At 35.0% G+C, this 19,790-nt stretch overlaps 1 protein-coding gene across 1 annotated transcript in view; it reads right to left on the reverse strand.

Annotated features, from left to right (window-relative positions):
* Positions 1-5,256: 5,256 nt before the first annotated feature.
* Positions 5,257-19,790, reverse strand: part of MGAT4D (MGAT4 family member D) — a 45,054-nt gene continuing 30,520 nt past the window's right edge. Inside the window, exons 7-11 of the mRNA XM_059371120.1 lie at positions 18,330-18,405; positions 16,873-16,987; positions 13,901-14,031; positions 8,714-8,821; positions 5,257-5,376 (exon numbers count right to left, since the gene is read on the reverse strand). Of these exons, the coding sequence (XP_059227103.1) occupies positions 5,257-5,376; positions 8,714-8,821; positions 13,901-14,031; positions 16,873-16,987; positions 18,330-18,405 (550 nt within the window). The remainder of the gene's footprint in view (positions 5,377-8,713; positions 8,822-13,900; positions 14,032-16,872; positions 16,988-18,329; positions 18,406-19,790) is intronic.

A 19,790-nucleotide genomic window follows, 5' to 3' on the forward strand; every position in this document is an offset into this window, starting at 1 on the left:
GGGGTGCCTGGGTGGTTCGGTGGGTTAGGCATCTGCCTTCGCCTTGGTCATGAACTCAGGGTGCTGGGATCGAGCCCTGCATCGACTCCCTGCTAGGCAGGAAGCTTGCTTCTCCCTCTTTCACTGCTTGCGTTCCCTCTCTCGCTGTGTCTCCCTCTGTCAAATAAATAAATAAAATCTTAAAAAGAAAAGAGGGTGACATTTATTTCACTGGGGTCATGAATGTAAATTTTATCTTACTTAATAAAATTAAAAATGGAAGAAAGTTGAAATATAATATCCAAACTCTTGGTTCTAGGTGGTGGACAGCTAGGCCCCACTGAAATGCTAGTAAGTGAGCTGAAAAGACGTAACTCCAAACAATGTAAAGAATGAAAGGGGCTCTGAGACATTTAATTAAATTAACGAGACATAAATCTGATGGAAGCGTGGGGACTGACGGGCGGAGCCGATAAATCTGTGACCTCGGCACAAGGAACGGGGCTAGAATGGAGACAGCAAATTTGATGAAAGATGGGAGCCAAATTAGGGCTAGCCCTGTTGAAGGAAGTGGGTCTGTGGGAGGAGCACCCACAGTCCCAAGAGCAGCAAGGGCTTTAGGCCCCAGGCAACTCATGGGAAAGCTGAATGTGCCGCCTGGATGTACTAGTTCAGGCAGTACAAAGCTCTCTATATTTTGGCATGTTGTTGCCCCTTCTCTCAAACCACTGGGAAAACAAAACAGGGAAAAAAAAAAAAACAACCACAAAAACTCCAACACAAACAATCACAACCTAGCCAAGCACATACTGTAAAACAGAGTTTATAAGCTGACAAATTCTACCCAGGTACCAAAAACTTTCAGGAAATCTCATTCCTTTAAATTTTATAAAGGAATATGAAAATGAATGCAGTGTCAGGGGAGGGGAGAGGAGGAAGAGGAAATAAAAGACTCCTATTACCACCAGACCATCAAGAATCACTAAATATTTGAGCAAAGGGTGCAACCTAACAGAGACAGATCAAAACACACAAGGAGATTGATCTGAAAACAACAACAACAACAACAACAACAAAAAACAAAAACAGCTTATTCAGAATACAGAAGAGAACTTTTAAAATCTTTCATGAAAAGATCTAATACTCTGAGATTTGAGGAAAATTGTACCAACAAAACAAATAGGTGGTAGGAAGAAAGGGAACAAAATAAAAGTAAAACATTCATAAGAAAAATCAGTCAAGGAACCCATCTAGTACACAGAAAAAACAAGTGACAGAAATAGTAGAAAGGGGGACCTGTGTGGCTAAGCTGGGTTATGATCCTGGAGTGCTGGGATAGAGCCCGGGGCCCCACCTCTGGCTTCCTGCTCCATGGGGAATATGCTTCTCCCTCTGCTCCTTCCCCTGTTCAAGCTCTCTCTCTCTCTCATGTGCTTTCTTTCTCTCAAAAATGTAAATAAAATCTTTTTTAAAATAGAGAATAAAAGCTATGACACATAGGAGATCAATTCAGTAAGTTTAATATTTGATTATTCTTTCAGAAAAGAGAACTTAGAAAAGGGGCAAAATAATTAAAGTTATTAACATGTTACCAACTGAATTTTGTGTTCCCCTCCCTCAGATTCATATGCTGAAACCTAATTCTTCAGTGTATTTAGAAATGGCAGCTTTGAGAGATAATTAGTTTCAGTGGGTTCATGAATGAGTTTAGTGTCTTTATAAGGGGATAAAGAGACTAGAGTTTTCTCTACTCTTGGCCATGTGAGGATACAGTCAGAAAACAACTGTCTACAAACCAGGAGGTGGGCCCCCTGATCTTGGGATTTCAAATCCCTGGAACTATGAGAAATAAATTTCTGTTGTGTAAGCCACCCAGTCGGTGGTATTTCTGTCATAGCAGCCGAAACTGACTAAGACATAATAAAAGCGAACAAGTATCTGAGCTAAATATGCATCTGTACTGCAGGAAAAATAATGTGGATAAAATAAAAACTCGTAGCATAAGCGTACTATTTAGTAATATAAAGAAAACTATCAAAGGCATTTAAATCAGAAATGATGAAATGTCATTGCCTCTGGTGAATTGAGATAAGGCTGGGGAAGTACAGGGGGTTGTTGCATCTTATTATAAGCTCCTTTTTATTCACTTTTAGCCAGATATGGGCATATTGCTTGAAAAATATAAACAAAGTTAAAAATTTTATATGATTAAATTTTATTCCATTTTTAAATACAGCCTTGGAAAATAAAAGGGGTAATCTATTCTCCAGCTCTTTCCTCAGTTTGGAAACATCTAATTTTAAGTATCTAGAATTCTTAGCAAATAGGCAGCTCATTATTTCCCTGAAACTGTTTTGGACGGGGAAATGTGGTTGCAATGGAGGATGCTGAAGGCATTTCAAATTCCTAATGTGGGAGGGAAACTATGAGGTGGTGGTGGTGGTCTTCTTGTTCTTGAAGGAACAACTGAAATAAGTGAGTTAAAGAGAAAGACAGGTGACTGAGAGCACAACAGATAAAGGCTCCCGGGAAATTTACCAGTTGAGCTACCTTATTCAAGCTTTTGCCCATCTCAGTCCCATTAAAAAAAGAAAAACACCTTTTAACATGAGGCAGGTCTAACTGAAACTCATAGAATGCAGCCACATTTCCTTGAAGTGGTATGTGTATTAATAATGCATACTTTTGATTATATATTATATGCCCCTTTTACTATTGAAGTGTCAAAAGGTAATTCGGCATGAACACCCTCCCATCCATACAAACCATGCAGACGGAATGTTAAATGGGAAGCAGATGAGGCTCGGTTAGAAGGGGAGGAATTCAAATTCCAAACCACACAGGAGCCAGCTAGTAGAAAGATGGGCGTGGCTCTAAGGATGACCCAAGCTCAGAGCTGATGGTTACAGGGGAACAGGTAGGGGCACTGGAATTAGCTGCAGAGTCAGAGTTGGAACATACATGCTTAGGCCAAGCAGCAGATATCAAATGACATTGCCCAGCAGGGCAGAGACTACAGGTGTTTATGAAGAAGAAAACCAGACTCAAAAAGAATGGGTCTTCCCTATTCAGAAGAAAAGCTTCTGCACAGAGTGAGCCCTGGACTGCCCATTCCTCCCATAATTACTGGAGAAAGTCTACAGAAAACAGACTCAACATTCACAGACAAAACAACAGAGAGTTTCAGTAAGTAAGAAACAAAATTTAAGTTTGAGGGTATGTGAAACACAAGAAGCAGCAGATCCCAAGAATCTGAGTTCAGTCAAGGAAACTGATGCCACTTGAGGTATTTGGAAGAAAGAAATCTGCTTCATGCAGCTAGAGTGAACTAGAGGTGAACTCAACTCTTAGAAGGGTCATGGGAGCAAATGTCAAGAAGCCACTTCTGGAAACTGGAAATTCTCAGTGGAATATCGGGCCATTATGAGAACCCTGGAAGCCAGGAGAAGCCACCAGGGATCTCAGCTGGCCAGGCAGCAAGTGTGAACTCAAATTCCTGTCTCTAGCAGGCATCTCTTGCCCTCTTGGCCGCTATCTTCCAGGTCTACTGAGAGTACCTCTCCCTGACAACCTACCCCAGCACTCTGTGAGGGAAAGACAGTCTGTGAGGTGGACTCCCCCAATTTTACTGTGAGAAGCAGAGTGGAAAGGAGGATGGCAGTGATGTAGAATTAACAACAGACAATAAGTATAAGAAGCAGCTAAAGTAATGAATTACACATATACTAATATACTACTGTTTAAGTGTAAATTAATTTTCTCTGAATGATAGGAAGGATATTGTGTATATAAAAAGAATCAACTGAAAATCCTGGAAATTTAAGATTTTATTTCTGGAAGTTAAAAAACAAATGAGCCAAAAAGTGAAAGTTCAAGAATGAACCAGCAGGATGCCCCATAAAGATGGTGAATCAGATACAAGTATTTACTTTCACTCTTTCTAGAAATCACACTTAACCATAAGGGCCCGCTGAAGATGCATGACCTTACAGACCGAATGGCAAAGCAGACCACGGCAACCAAATGGAGGTGTGAGAGAGCTGTGTCTCAAGCTGCCAGTGGGGAGCAGAGAAGCACAATCCCAAGGGCAGAACCACCCTCCTACTGCTAGAAACGGAGGTGAAGAGGGGGTAGAACTAAGAGGATGGCTTGCAAGTCGCAGTGGTGGGTTAAGCTCTAAATATCCTCGGAACCAGGTGATGATCTTTTCTTCACTCCCGAAGGATAATTCTCTGAAAAGGCAAACACAGGGTATGTGTCTAGACTCAAACCAGGGTAAGGATAATAATGATAAATGGGACAAATAGGGGCACCTGAGTGGCTCAGTCCGTTAAGTGTCCGAGTCTTGATTTTTGGCTCAGGTCATGATCTCAGGGTCGTGTTTTCAGGGTTGTGAGGTCTAGCCCTGCGTCGGGCTCCAAGCTTGCCAGGGAGTCTGCTTGAAATTCTCTCTCCCAGTCTCCCTCTGTGGCTCCCTGCCCATAAATAAATAAATAAATCTAAAAAAAAAAAAAAAAAAAAAAAAAAAAGAAGAAGAAGGAGGAGAAGAAGAAATCAGAACAAATAAGTAAATATTGACAAAGTGAACACCGAAAGCCCAGCTATCTTTGCCCACTTGGCTCCCAGATTCTCTAGCAAATTGACTAGCCCACGCAGCAAGACTGGGAGGCACTAACACAGGTGATTCTCTGGGAAAGAGCCTAGCCACTCTGACTCCGACAGTGAAACTGACAGGTTCTGCCATGTGCTCAGAGCCTCCCACCAGCTTTCTCCATTTGAACGTACAATCTGTATCACTACATACATGAGAAAAACCTTCAGCAACTTGAGGAACAGAGACCACCAACAACAAAAAACAACTTGGAGGAAACAGAAACTTACAGGAAGAAGAAATTTTTTAAAAAATCTTTAAAAAGAACTATTAAAATCCTCAGAGGGTTAAGTGCAAGCATTTCGATCATAAAATAAGAACTGAGTGTTGAAAGAGGGGACAATGGCATTAGGAGCACAAAAGGGGTTCTTGTCTAAGAACAAGAACTTATTTTAAGGCTAAAATAACAAAAACAATAATCAATCAATGAAAACTGCCCTCCTCCCAAAAAAGCACTAATAAAAAGGATTTAAGACGAAATTTACAAAAATTTTCAGAAAGTGAAGCAAATAGAAAGAAAACAGGAAGGAGAAAGTAGGGGAGAGAGAGAGAACATCAATCCAAGGAATTCAACAGTCAAAATAGGGATCCTTAAAAAGAACATAAAAAATAGAGGAGAAAATTTATCAATAAAATAATTTGCGAATATTTTCCAGAATCCAAATATGAGTTTTCACATTAAAAAGCTCTACCAAATATGAATCACAATCAATAAAAATAGACCCATCGTCATGAAACTGTAGAACCTTAAATAAATACAAGACAAATATTAAAGGTTTACAGATGGGAAAATTGTTCCTATACCAAGAAACAGGAATTAAAATGGCTTTAATTACTTTTCATTGGTTACACTCTTGAATACCTTCAAGAATCAGAATTCAGATTTCTTTGCGTAGCCAATCTAACAATTAAGTTTGACAGACTCTAGTAATTTCAAGATGTTTTACTTCTCCAAGAATTCACTTCCTACACAGTCTTTCTCAAGAAATTACTAGAGGATGTGCTTTACTAAACAAACAAGTAGACCAAGTGTGATACAGATTTGGGATATAGAAGACAGGAAAATCAACCCCCCGGTTCTTAAGATATCTTCTAGAACTGGTCAGAGGGCTGAAGAAGAGGTATTTTTCAAGATTAAGGAGTAGAAATGTAGAAAGCACTTGACGATATTCATCATTTATCCATGATTTTTAAATGTCTGAATATACCAAGAACAGATTTAGATAATTTACAGGGAATCTAAGGGTGAATTAGTGATAAGTACATTGAAATAAAATCAATTTAAAACTCCAAAAGAAGAGGTGACTCAGTGACTCCTTTGGTTGGGCAACTGCCTTCGGTCAGGTCATGATCCTGGGGTCCCAGCATTGAGTCCCACATTTAAGCTCCCTGCTTGGCAGGGAATCTGCTTCTCCCTCTTCTCATGCTCTCTCTCTCTCATTCTCTCTCAAATAAATAAATAAAATCTTAAAAGAAAAACAAACCTCCAAAAAAAGTTGTATAATAAAGGAAAAATAAAGGATATTATGTAGTTTAAGTGGAAATAGCATTTATATTCTCATAAAATCACTGAATACTGAGCTAACCACTGACATAACTATATGGATAGAGTGGAGTTTGGGTGGAGTGAACTCTATCAAAGTTAAAATCTTTCATTCATTGAAAGAGAATGAAATTTTAAAAATGAAAGAGAAAGCCATAAGATGAGACTTGCAGTCAGACTATATATGGAATTATAACAACTCAAAATATTTAACAGGTGAACAACCCATTTTTTAAATGGTCAAATACTCAGTAAGACACTTCACAAAACATATACATACATTTCATTAAAATCTGCGTTTTGTAAAAATCTATGTATTTTATATATGTACACACACAAGCAACTAGCAATGATGCTCAACATCATTGGTCATTAAAGAAATGCAAATTAAAATCATCATGAGATATCAGGATCTGCCGTTTCTAGCATTCCATACAAATTGAATCATACAGTATATAGTCTTTTGCATCTGGCTTTTTTCATTTAGCATAATGCAACTTTAGAGATTCATCCATATTGTTACAACTATTGATAAGAATTGAGTCTTCACGGGTGCCTGGTGGCTCAGTTGGTTAAGTGTCTGTTTTTCAGCTCAGGTCACGATCCCAGGGTCCTGGGATGAGCCCAGCATTGGGCTCCCTGCTCAGCGGGGGGTCTGCCTCTCCCTCTGCCCCTCACCCTCCTTCACCCCTTGCTTGCACGTGCGCGCTCTCTCTCTCTCAAATACATAAAAATCTTTAAAATAAATGAGGCTTCAAACTCAAATCTATTGCCTCCAAATTCATTGTATGTCTACAGTATATGATAAAAAAGGAAAGGAAAATAGTTATTCATTCTTCTAAAACAAAATATTAGTATATCAGAAAGTTATCTGTATACGATTTTAAAATACACAAAACATGATTATAAATTAAGGCCAACAAATATCTGATGATTTTCTATATATCAGTTTCATACTTACTAAAACAAATATCTGATAATTTTCTATATATATATTTTTATACTTACTATTTTATACTTACTCTATTATCAAAGGCTTAAATTTTTTTATATGATACAGTCTCTTATCCACTATGAAGTAAGTTGAGAGCTAAGACTAATCCTTATTATGCCATTTTTTCCAAAGAATGATGTTCATCATTTTTAAAGAAGGTATTTGAATTATGAAGCTCCTAATAATAAATATCCTATTAGAAAATTTTAAAATAATATAATTAAATAATTTATATATAATTAAATAATTTTGACAATTAAAATAATACAGATTTTGAAAATACACAATCACATTTGACATATCATTAAATTGTTATTTATTTCTATTTCACGTGGGGTGAGGTATAAAAAAAGAAAAAAAGCTAGATTATAACATCAAACTATGAATGATTAGATAAATATTCTAGTCTGTTGTGAATTTACAAAAGGTAAGGTTAAAATAGCTTATCCAGCAAAAAATATAATAGAAGGAAAGAGTCCCATTATAATAGCACCAACAAAGAGAATGGCATAGACAGTTTCTTTCTGCATCACCTGCGGCCATGTTTTATTTATTTTCATGGTGTTATTTGTTGTATTAACATTCATAACAGTTAAATTTTCATTATTCCTGGCACTTGTTTGTTTTGCTTAATGAACACTTTTAATCTAGAATTTCACTTTGCCTAACGGCTAACAGCTAACATTTACTGAATCCACACTGTGTCTCAGACAGTGTTCCAAAGAGTGCAGTGCAATAAACACATAGAGATAAGGAGTAGAAAAGGTGGAAAGAGGGCAGGTCATAAAAAAAATGAATGAAATGATGGGAGTATGTGTATGTGCATTTCTCTCATTTTAATTGACAAAGGGTTAAAGCAATCACTTGCTTTGTCGTGTGAAGAAATTAAGAAGGGAGAGATTACAAAGGTGGGAAACATCTTAAAGATCATCTAATTTAAACTTCTCTTACAGATGAAAAAAGCACAGAGTGTTAGGGCTTGCCCAATATCATGTACATAAGCCACCATTACTAAAACCTAGTTGTTTTGATTCTGAAGTCTTTGCTTCTTCTGCCCTACCAAGATGTTAAGTCAATTACAAGTAAATTGCTTCCAAAAAAGATGGCAAATTAAAGAATGATTAAAAATCAAACAATACTGAATTTTTATTGATATTTTGTTGATCTCAGTAATCTTAAAGAAGAATGTTGATATATTTCATTTCAATAATAGGAGCATTTTACTTAGAAATATTCTATAACTTTAAATAGTAGACTAAGATGGTGAATTCTATTATGATTTTTAAAACATGTTTGTCAATTACTTGCATTACACAGCTGGTAATGGTAAAACAAAGAAGTTTACATAGGCTAGATTTTTCTTACCATGACAGATAACTTGGGTCTTGAAAAGAAAATTGCTCTGTCCAACATATAGTTATCATAAGATGAATTATGTTTAAACAACCATATTTTATTCTCAAGTTTTCATTTCTCCTTTCCTAAACAATATTTTATAAGTTCATGAGACATTGTATATTACTCAAGATACATTTCAAAATCTTACTTTGGAATATTGTTCTTCGCCAGGGAGTGATGACTCTATACCCACATGCTGGAAAAGAGAAGGCTTATATTGAATACGAATTTGTTTATTTCGTTCTGCACACTTTTCCTAGGGAAAAATAAGAGAAACAACAATCTTCTGTAACAACCCAAATACTCCTTTTGATTGCATTTATGGGTGGCAGAATTTTGTATTATATTAGTTTTTGTATTATATTAGGTTTTTATTTTGATATTTTAAAATTACATTAAACTTTATTTCTTAATTTTTCCTTATTAGGATAATAAAACAAATTGAGATATAAAAAGGTTTTAGTTAAAGCATGTATTTTCCTGAACTCTGCCTTAGAAAATCAGGCTACTGTTGTACCAACTATAATCTTCTGCTCCCTTCTTTTTATTTCAATAACATAGATGAAATTTTTTCATATTTTTCTATTTCTCTCAGACTACATTCTTTCTCTTTTCATAGTCATTAATTCCTAAACTGAGCTAGATCTTCTTAAGTATAAAAACACATCATTAAAACGAAGAACCAATATTATATTTTATGAAAAAAGATCTGGTTAACCTCATTAAAATAAAAATAAGAAAGATGACCTGTGATACCATTCCTATTAGAAGACAACATCTGAAATTATTATGATTTTTGATAATTATTTTATATACTGTATACAGAGAGAATTCATAAAAATACATCTCAAATTTTTATACTCAATTTTTAAAAAAGATTTATTTATTTGAGAGAGAGTGTATGTGCATGCACGCTAGGGAGAGTAAACACCCAGTGGGGAGGGGCACAGAGAGAGGAAGAGACAAAATCTCAAGCAGGCTCCCCGCTGAGCATAGAGCCAGAGGCAGGGCTGGATCTCATGATCCTGCAATCACGACCCAAGCCCAATCAATAGTCAGATGCTTAACTGACTGAACTACCCAGATGCCATTTTCCAGTAAAATTAACATAATTTTTATTCCAGTATAGTTAACATACAGAGTCATATTAGTTTCAGGGGTACAATGTAGTGATTCAATAGTTCTATACATTACTCGGTGCTCATCATGGTAATTGCACTCTTACTTCCCCTCACCTATTTCACTCAGCCTATCTACCTCCCTTTGGTAACCTCCAGTTTGTTCTCTATAGTTCAATCTATTTCTTGGGGCACCTGGGTGGCTCAGTCAGTGAAGTGTCTGACTCTTGATTTCAGTTCAGGTCATGATCTCAGTGTTGTGAAGTCAAGTCTGCATGCTGGGCATGGAGCCTGCTTAAGATTCTGTCTCTCCTCTTCCCTTTTCCCTCTGATCCTCCCCCGCCCCCACAAAGAGTTTATTTCTTGGTTTGTCTCCTTTTTTTCCTTTGCTCATTTGTTTTGTTTCTTAAATTGCACATATGTGAGATCATATCGTATTTGTCTTTTTCTGATTTTTTTTCCACTTAACATTATACTCTCTAGTTCCATCTATGTTGTTGCAAATGTTAAGATTTCTTTTTTTGTGGCTGAATAATATTCCATTGGGTATATATCTCACATCTTCCTTATCCATTGCTCTATGGATGGACTCTTGGGCTGCTTCCATAATTTGGCTAGTGCAGGAAATGATGCGGCAAAAACATAGGGGTGCATGTATCTTTTCCAATTAGTATTGGTTTTCTCTAGGTAAATATCTAGTGTGGAATTACTTGATCATATGGCAATTCTATTTTTAATTTTTTGAGGAACCTCCATGTTTTCCATAGTGGATGGACCAATTTACATTCCCACAGCAGCACACAGGGTGTTTGTTGTTGTTGTTGTTGTTTTTCTCTCTTTACATCCTTGCCACCACTTGTTATTTCTTGTGTTTTTTATTTTGGCCATTCTGACCAGTGTGAAGTGCTATTTCATTGTGGTTCTGATTTCATTTCCATGATGATGAGTCATGTTGAACATCTTTTCATGTATCGTTGGCCAACTGTATGGTTATTTATTTATTTAATAGAGAGAGAGATTGAGACAGTGCGCACACAGAGGGAGAGGGAGAAGCAGACTCCCTGCTGAGCAAAGAGCCTGATGTGGGCCTTGATTATAGGGCCCTGAGATCATGACCTGAACCAAAGGCAGACATTTAACTGGCTGAGCCACCCAGTCACCCCTATCTGTATGGCTTCCTTGGAAAAAGGTCTATTCAGGTTATCTGCCCATTTTTTCAAATTAGATTTTTTTTTTTTTTTTTTTTTTTTTTTTTTTGGTGCTGAGGTGTATAAGTTCTTTATATATGTAGGATATGAACCCCTTATCAAATATATGTAACTCCTTATCAGATTTGTAAATATCTTCTCCCATTCAGTAGGTTGTTTTTATTTTTTGAACAGAAGACTTACTTAAATGCATTTCTACTTGGTGCTAACATGTAGGAAAATATTACATTAAATGATTGTTTTTGAAACTGTAAACTAATCATATAATCCTGGGTTAATTTAATTTGAAACTATAGTCAGATAAAATTAGTTGAGGAGTTGAACTTTAGGAAATAGAAATTCTAACATTTGTTAAGTTATTAATAGAAATACCAATGAGATGGTATTATCAAATGCTGGCTTCCCAAATTACCCTCCCAAATAACCTGTTGATAAAGAAAAACTGAGTTCATTGCTTATTGCAGTAAGGGGAAAACTGCTTTTCTAGTGTCTATTCAAGTCTTGTGCCTATTTTTTAATTGGGTTGTTTCACTATTGTTAAGTTTTAAGAATTTTACATATATTCTGAATACAAATCCTTGCTGTATATGGAATTTACAAATATTTCTTCCTAGTCTATGGTGCCTTATCCTCAAACAGTAAAATCTACAGTACAAAAGATTTAATTTGGATAAAATCCAATTTAGCAATGAAAAAAAAAATAAATGGATCATGGTTTTAGTGTCATGTCAAAGAACTCTTCTCCTTGTCCTGGAGCCTGAAGATATTTTTCTACACTTTCTTCTAGAAGTTTTATAGTTTATGTTTCATATTTAGATAGATGATGTATTTTGAAATAATGTTTGTATCAAGTGTGATGTTTGGGTTGAGATCATACACACATACACACACACATACACACAAACACACTTTCAATTAATCCAATATATATTTGTTGAAAAGACTATTCTTTCTCCATTGAATTGCATATGCTCCTTTGTCAAGTATCAACTGGCCATATTTTGTGGACCTATTTTTGAATTAGCTGTTTCACTCCATGGGTCTCTTTGTTTACCTCTTTACTATAAATGTTTGTCTTGCTTACTGTAGCTTTATCATAAGATTTGAAATTGAGTTCTGTGATGCCTCCAACTTTATTCTTCTTTTTCAAAATCATTTTAGCTAAACCAGTTCCTTTCCTTTTTCTTAAAAATTTTAGAATTAGCTTGTCTACAACTACCATAAAAAACCCTGCTCAGATTTTGACTGGAATATATTAAGTCCATAAATCAATTTAGGAAGCATTTTCATATTTACTATACTGAGCCTTCCAATCCATGATCATGGTATGTCTCTTCCTTTCATCAGCTGTTCAAAGTTTTCAGCATATAGATAAACCTACATATTTTGTTAGATTTAGATACACACATACCTACATATATACCGTGATATCTCTTTCATTTTAATATTGATAATTTATGTTTTGGGTTTTTTTTTTGTCAGTTTTATTAGAAATTTATCTGCTTTCTTACTCTTTTCAAAGAACCATATTTTGGTTTTATTAATTTTCTCTACTGCTTTTATGTTTTCAGTTCCATTTCTTTCTGCTCTCGTAGCTATTATTCTCTTTCTTCTGCTTGATTTGGGTTTATTTTGCTCTTCTTTTTCTAGTAACTTAAGGTGGAAGCTGAAATTACTAATGTGAGATCTTTCTTCTCTTCTAAGATAATGGTTTCTTCTAAGATTAATTTCTCCATAAGTAGTGCTTTAGCTGCATCTCACAAATTTTGATAGGTTGTATTTTCATTTCATTCAATTCAAAGTATTTTCTAATTTTCCTTTAGAGACTTTCTCTTTCACTCTGGTTTATTCAGGAGTGTATTGTTTAAATTCCACATCCTTATGGATTTTTGAGTTATCTTTCTGTTCTTGATTTCTAATTTTATTCCACTCGGTCAAATTTTAGTCTCATTTTTTTTGTGATTTCATCTTAAATTTGCCAGCTTTGTTTTATGATACAAGACATGTCTATTTTGGTGTATGTTCTATACATACTTTAAAAAAATATGATTTCTACTGCTGTTGGACATAGTGTTTTTAAAATATCAGTTAAGGGGCTCAGCAGGTTAAGCATCAGTCTTCAGCTCAGTTCATTATCCCAAGGTGCGGGACTGAGCCTGAGCCCTGTTTCTCCCTCTCCCTTTGCTTGCCACTCTCCTTGCTTGTGCACATGCGCTTTCTCTTTCTCTTTGTCAAATAAACAAATAAAATCTTTAAAATAAAATAGCAATTAAATCCAGATGTAGATGATGTTCAATTCTTTTATCTCTTTGCTGGTTTTCTACCTATCAGCTCCAACTATAACTGCAGACTAATCTATTTTTTCCTTTAGTTCTGTCAATCTTTTGCTTAATGTATTTTGAGTTTCTGTTGTTAAATGTATATATACTTCTATGATTATCATATCTTCTTGGTGATTTGACCCTTTTACCAGTACGTAGTATCTTTCTTGATCCCTGGTTAAATTTTTTGGTTTTTTTTGCACCAAAGTATACTTTGATATTAAGATAGCTACTACAGATTTTCTTTGATTAGTGTCTGCAGGTATTTCTTTTTTATACCTTTTACTTTTAACCTATGTATATCATTATATTTGAACTGAATGTGGACAGCAAGTAATTGCATAGTGTTTTTTAATCCATTCTGATGAACTCTCTCTTAATTGGTAACATTTTGGTCATTTATATTTAATGTAAATATCAACATATCTGAATTTACATCCATCATTTTATTATTTGTTTGGGTTTTTTGTTTGTTTGTTTGTTTCCTTTTTTCTACTTTTCACTACATTTGTGGCCTCTCATTACTTCATTTAGTACGTATAAATGTCAATAAAAGTTTTGGATACCGGAAGTCAAAAAATGAATGCATTCATCAGGTTTAGTTTGGTGAACAAATTTTAGGGAATTACATTAGACAGATAGTATTTTCCTAAAATATTTTGCATTTACAAAGTAAAGAAATACTCACAGGAGTTTCTCCTGGGTTACACATCTTTACCTGAAAAATGTCCCCCAAGAGCAAGTCTATGGGTTTATCTTTGTAGAACATTAAAAAAAAACGTACAAAGTCAGTTAAGTCCTCAGATTTAAACAGCTTTCCTATGGAGAAAAAGTAAACAAATCCAAATAACTCTTAAGTGTTTACAAATCCAAATAACAATATATCATAAAATAACACTTATATACAGTTGTTCATTCTATTAACATGAGAAAAGACCCCCCAAATCATTAAAGATTAAATAGATCATATTCTTTCAAAATAAATAAAGCTTTAAGTATTAGTGAAGTTGAAGGATAATAAAACAAAATAATACATCTGCTTAAGTATTAATGATTACCATTTCTGGGCAAGAAGTGTGAAGCAGGTTTAGTATAGTGAAGCAGATTTTGTATAGTGAACTTTTAGGCAATTTTGATAACCAATGAGATAAATTTTCTAAATCAAATGAAAGATATATACATAACAATAAAAGATATATAAATAACATGAAAACTATAGGAGCTTTAATCTTTTACTTAATTTTACAGAAACTGATTTATAACCTGACTTTTGTAGAACTCTATCAATCTACCAGATTTTTTTATGTTTAACACTTGTGATTAGAGTACTGTATTATTTCAGTATTTGAGCATCATTTTATAAGAATTTTATTTCTATTTCACATTTGTGATTCTTCTAGATTTGCTGTATTTTAAAGTACGATATTAGGTCTAATTGGTTTTTCCTAATACTACATCTTTAATTTTAAAATTAATTTAATTTTAAAATGAAGCTGAAGGTATAAAATTCAGGTAAATTTTCACTTCAAAGTAAATAGTATAAAAAACATCTAACCATTTAATAAACATGCCGGTAGGAAGTGAGCATGCTTCAGTTTTTTTCACTAGGAGCTGAGCCTGTGTGGGTTACTTAGTGAAGTGTATAGTTGTATTTTAATTTTTTTGGCACCAGTATATACAGTGACCAAGTGATTTAATGATAGAAATAGCTGATTCAGTATTTGTGTTTTCCTTATCTGCTGTCAGTATGCTATAAAATTCTGCTTAGCAAACTCATAGTTTTGGTAATATTGAGTAAGAAAATTATTATTATTATAACAACAGAAAACAAAACCCTTATAAACTTAAGCTTAAATAAGACTTCAGCTTTACATATATAGTGCTCCTGTTCAATGTGCTCTTGTGATCAGAATGTGAACATTCTCTATCCTTCTCATACCTGACTTCGGTGAAAAAGATAAAAAGGAATTTATAGTTCACAGAGTAATGTATCAATAAGCTTACTTCCTCTTCAAGCTCATCAGATGTTACTGCTACCTATCATTCTTCTTCTTATTTAAACCAAAGCTGAGCAAAATAAGGTCTTAAAATTGGATTCTACAACACTTAACAAAAAAGTATGGGAAAGAAGGTGATCAAGTAAGTATATGAATAACATTTCACGAGCAGTCAGGGAAATGCTTTACACTCCTCCCAGTGGCAAAAAAAAAAAAAAAAAAAAAAAAGTAGCAGAAAGAATCAAATATTGTCAAGCATATGGAGAAACAGGAACTCCTTCCTACACACTGTTTAGGGGGGTATAAACAGTACAGTCAATCTGCAAAGCAATCTGGCTACATAGAGACACCGCTACATTCGTTCTCCATGGTTCTGCTCCCGGGGACATATATGCCACTTCATTTCTTTGTGGCAGCCGGGAGTTAGAAGCAATCAAGGTCAACCACTCTGAGGCTGGATATATCAAATGGATTATTACGTAGGGCTTATGCAACAGCAGGAGGAACAATAAACTAAACGGGCATAAATCGACATGTTGGCAGTTTTAAAATCTAGTTTTAAGGACAAAAATGTAAGGGGCATGAATAAGCTTATCACACATCGCCTGTTTTTGTAAACTTTAAGCAGGTACAAATGTGATAAACACCAAGTATTGACAGGAATACATGTATATTCATGTGTATTCTTTGAACACAGTAGAGCACAAACCTGTTGGGGGGTGGGAGGAAGTGGGAGTAGGGACTGGGCCTAAAATAAAAGAATAAAATAAGAGAAGGCTCCTGCATGAAGAAACGATGATGTGCACCATGAAATGAGTAAGGTCATTCGACTTGCTACCTCAAAGTTCAAATAAAAGGAAAAGTGTAAAAGGAAGAGTGGAGAGAGTGGAAGGAAGCAAAAGAAAATTCATAGAAGAAATGGTTTTTAAAATCACATCATGGGCACGATTTTAGGAACTCTCGGTGGTGGGTCCAATTCATATATTTTTATACTTTTCTAGGTAGGTCAGCTTTGGCATACCGGAAGTGACAAGGAATTTAGTACAGGAGTCCTAAGTTAGAATTCCATTCTCTGGAATTCAATGGAATTCTAACTTAGGACTAAATAATTCTTTGAGATTCTATGAGATTCTATGTAATCTGAAACTATTTTTCTACATAAAATCGAGAAGTACGCCTTAGTCACTGATCTTGCAGACTCTCAGCAAGCACTTAGCAAGTGGTATCTTTCCTGCATTTTTATAACATATATGTATATGTCAACCTGCTAATCTATATTGTCCATCTAGGAAAAAATTGGTTTGAAAATACATTTTCTGAAATCCAGATACTTGAATTTGATCTTATCTTAAAAAGTATATAGAAATCATGCCATTCCTTTCCATTTATTAACAAACTGATAAGTTTTTTAAGGTTTTACTTATTTATTTATTTGAGAGAAAGAATGAGAGAAAGAGAGCATGAGAAGGGGGAGGGTCCAAAGGAGAAGTAGACTCCTCACTGAGCAGGGAGCCCATCGTGGAACTCGATCCCAGGACTCCAAGGTCATGACCTGAGCTAAAGGCAGTCGCTTAGCCAACTGAACCACCCAGGCATCCCAAACTGATACGTTCTTAAGAACTTTTAAGATTATTGTGTGCTTAAAAATAGATATATTGTTTACCTATGAATCCAAGAATTGAAAACTCAATATAAAACCAGTTTTTGGAAGTGATATTATGCACAAAATCTGTGATTTTTGTAAAGTATGTCTTTTTAGCTATGATATCATCTTCTAGCTGGAAAAAAAAACAAAAAGTCATTAGTAACTTTGATATTTCTACTGAATAAGTTGCATTCATTTGAGAATTGAAAATACTTTCAACAGCATACACTGAAGAAAATGTTTTTATGAGGTTAATTTTATTTTTAGTTCAAGTTGCTGAGGGTTTTTACTGTTAGTTTTCACTTTTGGATTCTGAGACCAGAGATGATAGGTTTCTTTCCTAAATAATAATATGGAACACTCAATCTAAATCCTCACTGAAAAAAAAAAAAATGGCTTACCTGAATCCATTTTCATCCTTACAAATACTTCCGTTTCTAATTTAAGGCCAACTAGCTTTATGTTCAAGATGACAGGTGCCAAGTCCTATCGCCAGAGAGGGTGGCTGGCCAAGAGATGACAAAAGGGAACCAGCACTCTCATCCACCAGCAGCTGGGTAGAATGATGGTGCTCATAAGCCTAAGAATAGTTCTCCCTAAGAGAGGGGGAAAGGAAAACTAGAATTTTCCTTTCTTTTAAATCTGATATATGTGTGATCTATGCACTAAAAAAAACCTCCTAAATGATTCAGAAAAATGTGAAAGTCCTCAAGCATATGACCAGAGCACAAAAGAGAACTGCATTGTTGTAAATTGGGAAGAATTCATTGGCTGGATCTCGTGTTTCTGTTACATTCCATTAACTAGGAATCAAAAGACTTTTTTTTTTCCTCCCAGTAAAAGAGAGGACCCTGCTTTGGGCATTTTTCTAACATTCTCTCTTCTCCAATGATGTCTTGCAAACTCTTTTTACAACTACATATTGTCACACATAGTAAGGCGTACACTCACTGCTGGGAAACATAACACTATTATTTAACAATACACCAGAATTCAGGGAACTCAATCTATATATAATTGCTTTATTTCAGAAATACAAAAAGGCACTGTAACGCTGGGTTGAACATACAATGCAAGCCTATGTAGGGTACCAATGGTGAGCATACATACTGTCTGACATACTGCAAGTGCTCAAAATACATCTGCCTAATGTAAGAAATTTGTGGAAAGAGAAACATAAGGAGCATAATTTCTATTTTTTTCCTAATTTGAGAATTTTTTTACAGTTTGCTTCAGGTAACTAAAATTTCCTTTGTTAACTGTAAATCCAGCAAGAAGACTTACATAAAATCAACTTTAAACTTCCTTTTTGGAACTTAAATATATTAAGTATTTCCTGAATACAAAGTAACGTGGAGGAACATGATGAGGAAGGAAGGAACCTAAAGAGGGAAGGAGAATATAATACTTCCACTTTAAATTACACACACACACACACACACACACACACACACACACACACACCACGGTCTTACCTGTAAATAATACATGGCCTTGGGTTGGGCATATAGCATCAAAAAACAAAAATCCAGTACTTGTTTGATACGCCAACTAAAGACAGCAATAAAGTCTGTTAATATTTGTCATTATTATATAATTTTTATTTATAAGCGCACTTCAGTAATTAAAACAATTTTTTACGCTTTGCTAACATAGAGTGCTATCTACAGTAAGTGCAATAATGTTATATTGAAAAGTTGTATTAAAATGTTTCTCATCTTTATTCAGTGGACCTTATCTGCTATCACTACACTAGGAGAAGCATAATCTACCTAATTTATGTTTTGGTTGAATTCTGACCTGTGTAGTAAAGTTAATAGTATCTCTGGTCTTAGGTCTTGTTCAAATAAAAATAAGAAGAAACTCTATTTTAATTTAATACTAAGCTAGGTTTAGGCCACTTCCTGAACACACAAAGAGCAAGACACAATGCAGTTCTGCCCTTCTGAGTTTCATAATCCAGTATGAAAAGACAGAAAAGTAATAAAATCAGAACGATTAGGTAAGTGCTCTATAGCGACATTGGCAATGATGACGTAAAATAAGATGGGACGGTGGATCGGGAGGCCAGGCATTCAGTGGGAGGGTCAGTATTGCCAAGACATGAAACGCACGAGAAAGCGGTGTCACCTTAGATCCAGAGCACCGAGAGAGGATGGAAAAGCTGCTGATGGGAAGAGACAAGATCAGGAAGGAAACTTTGGACCTGATCTCTTACGAAAAAGGTATTCTGGCTACACATGGAGAATGAACTGGAAGAGAGGCCAGGCTAGGCTAGATCATGGATGGCCTGACGTAAGTCCAAGGCAGAGGAATGGAGACAAGGGGGATAAGCAGAGCGAGATTGTTTAAAATAAATAAATAAATAAGAAATGATGATGGAGACACAAAAAGCAGAAGGAAAAACAGGAGCTACAATGTCTCCCAGCTTTATGACTCTAAGAACTGACTACTGAATTCAAAGCAAAGGAAAATCCCCAAGAGATTTCCAGATTCTGACATACCATTTATTACCATTAAAAAAAAAACAGAGCTAATAAGTTTTATGGGATCAAACTTTTTTCTGAATTCTGACATTTCTTTTACTCTAGTAATTTTGAGGAACCAAAACATTACACTTCTTATAATATCTATGACATTTATAATCAAACAATAGTGATCCTTTTTTCAAAATTATTTCATAAATATTAAATTTTATTCTTACAATGACTTTTCCAAATATATATTGTAGATTTTATATGCACAAGGGGAAGCAGAGGAAGGTAAGAAGACAAAGTCTAAACTATCTGTCTAGGATGACCTATGGCAAACAAAAAAACTGGAACTAGAATGTACCCGTAATAATTTATAACCCCAGGCTTTCCCCCTTCCTTACACCCTTGCTAATTATTGGCTGAAAACGCAAACACAGATACTCAGTGGTGTGCTGGTGGTAA

Source organism: Mustela nigripes, chromosome 1 (assembly GCF_022355385.1).
Source record: "Mustela nigripes isolate SB6536 chromosome 1, MUSNIG.SB6536, whole genome shotgun sequence".
Classification (NCBI taxonomy): domain Eukaryota; kingdom Metazoa; phylum Chordata; class Mammalia; order Carnivora; family Mustelidae; genus Mustela; species Mustela nigripes.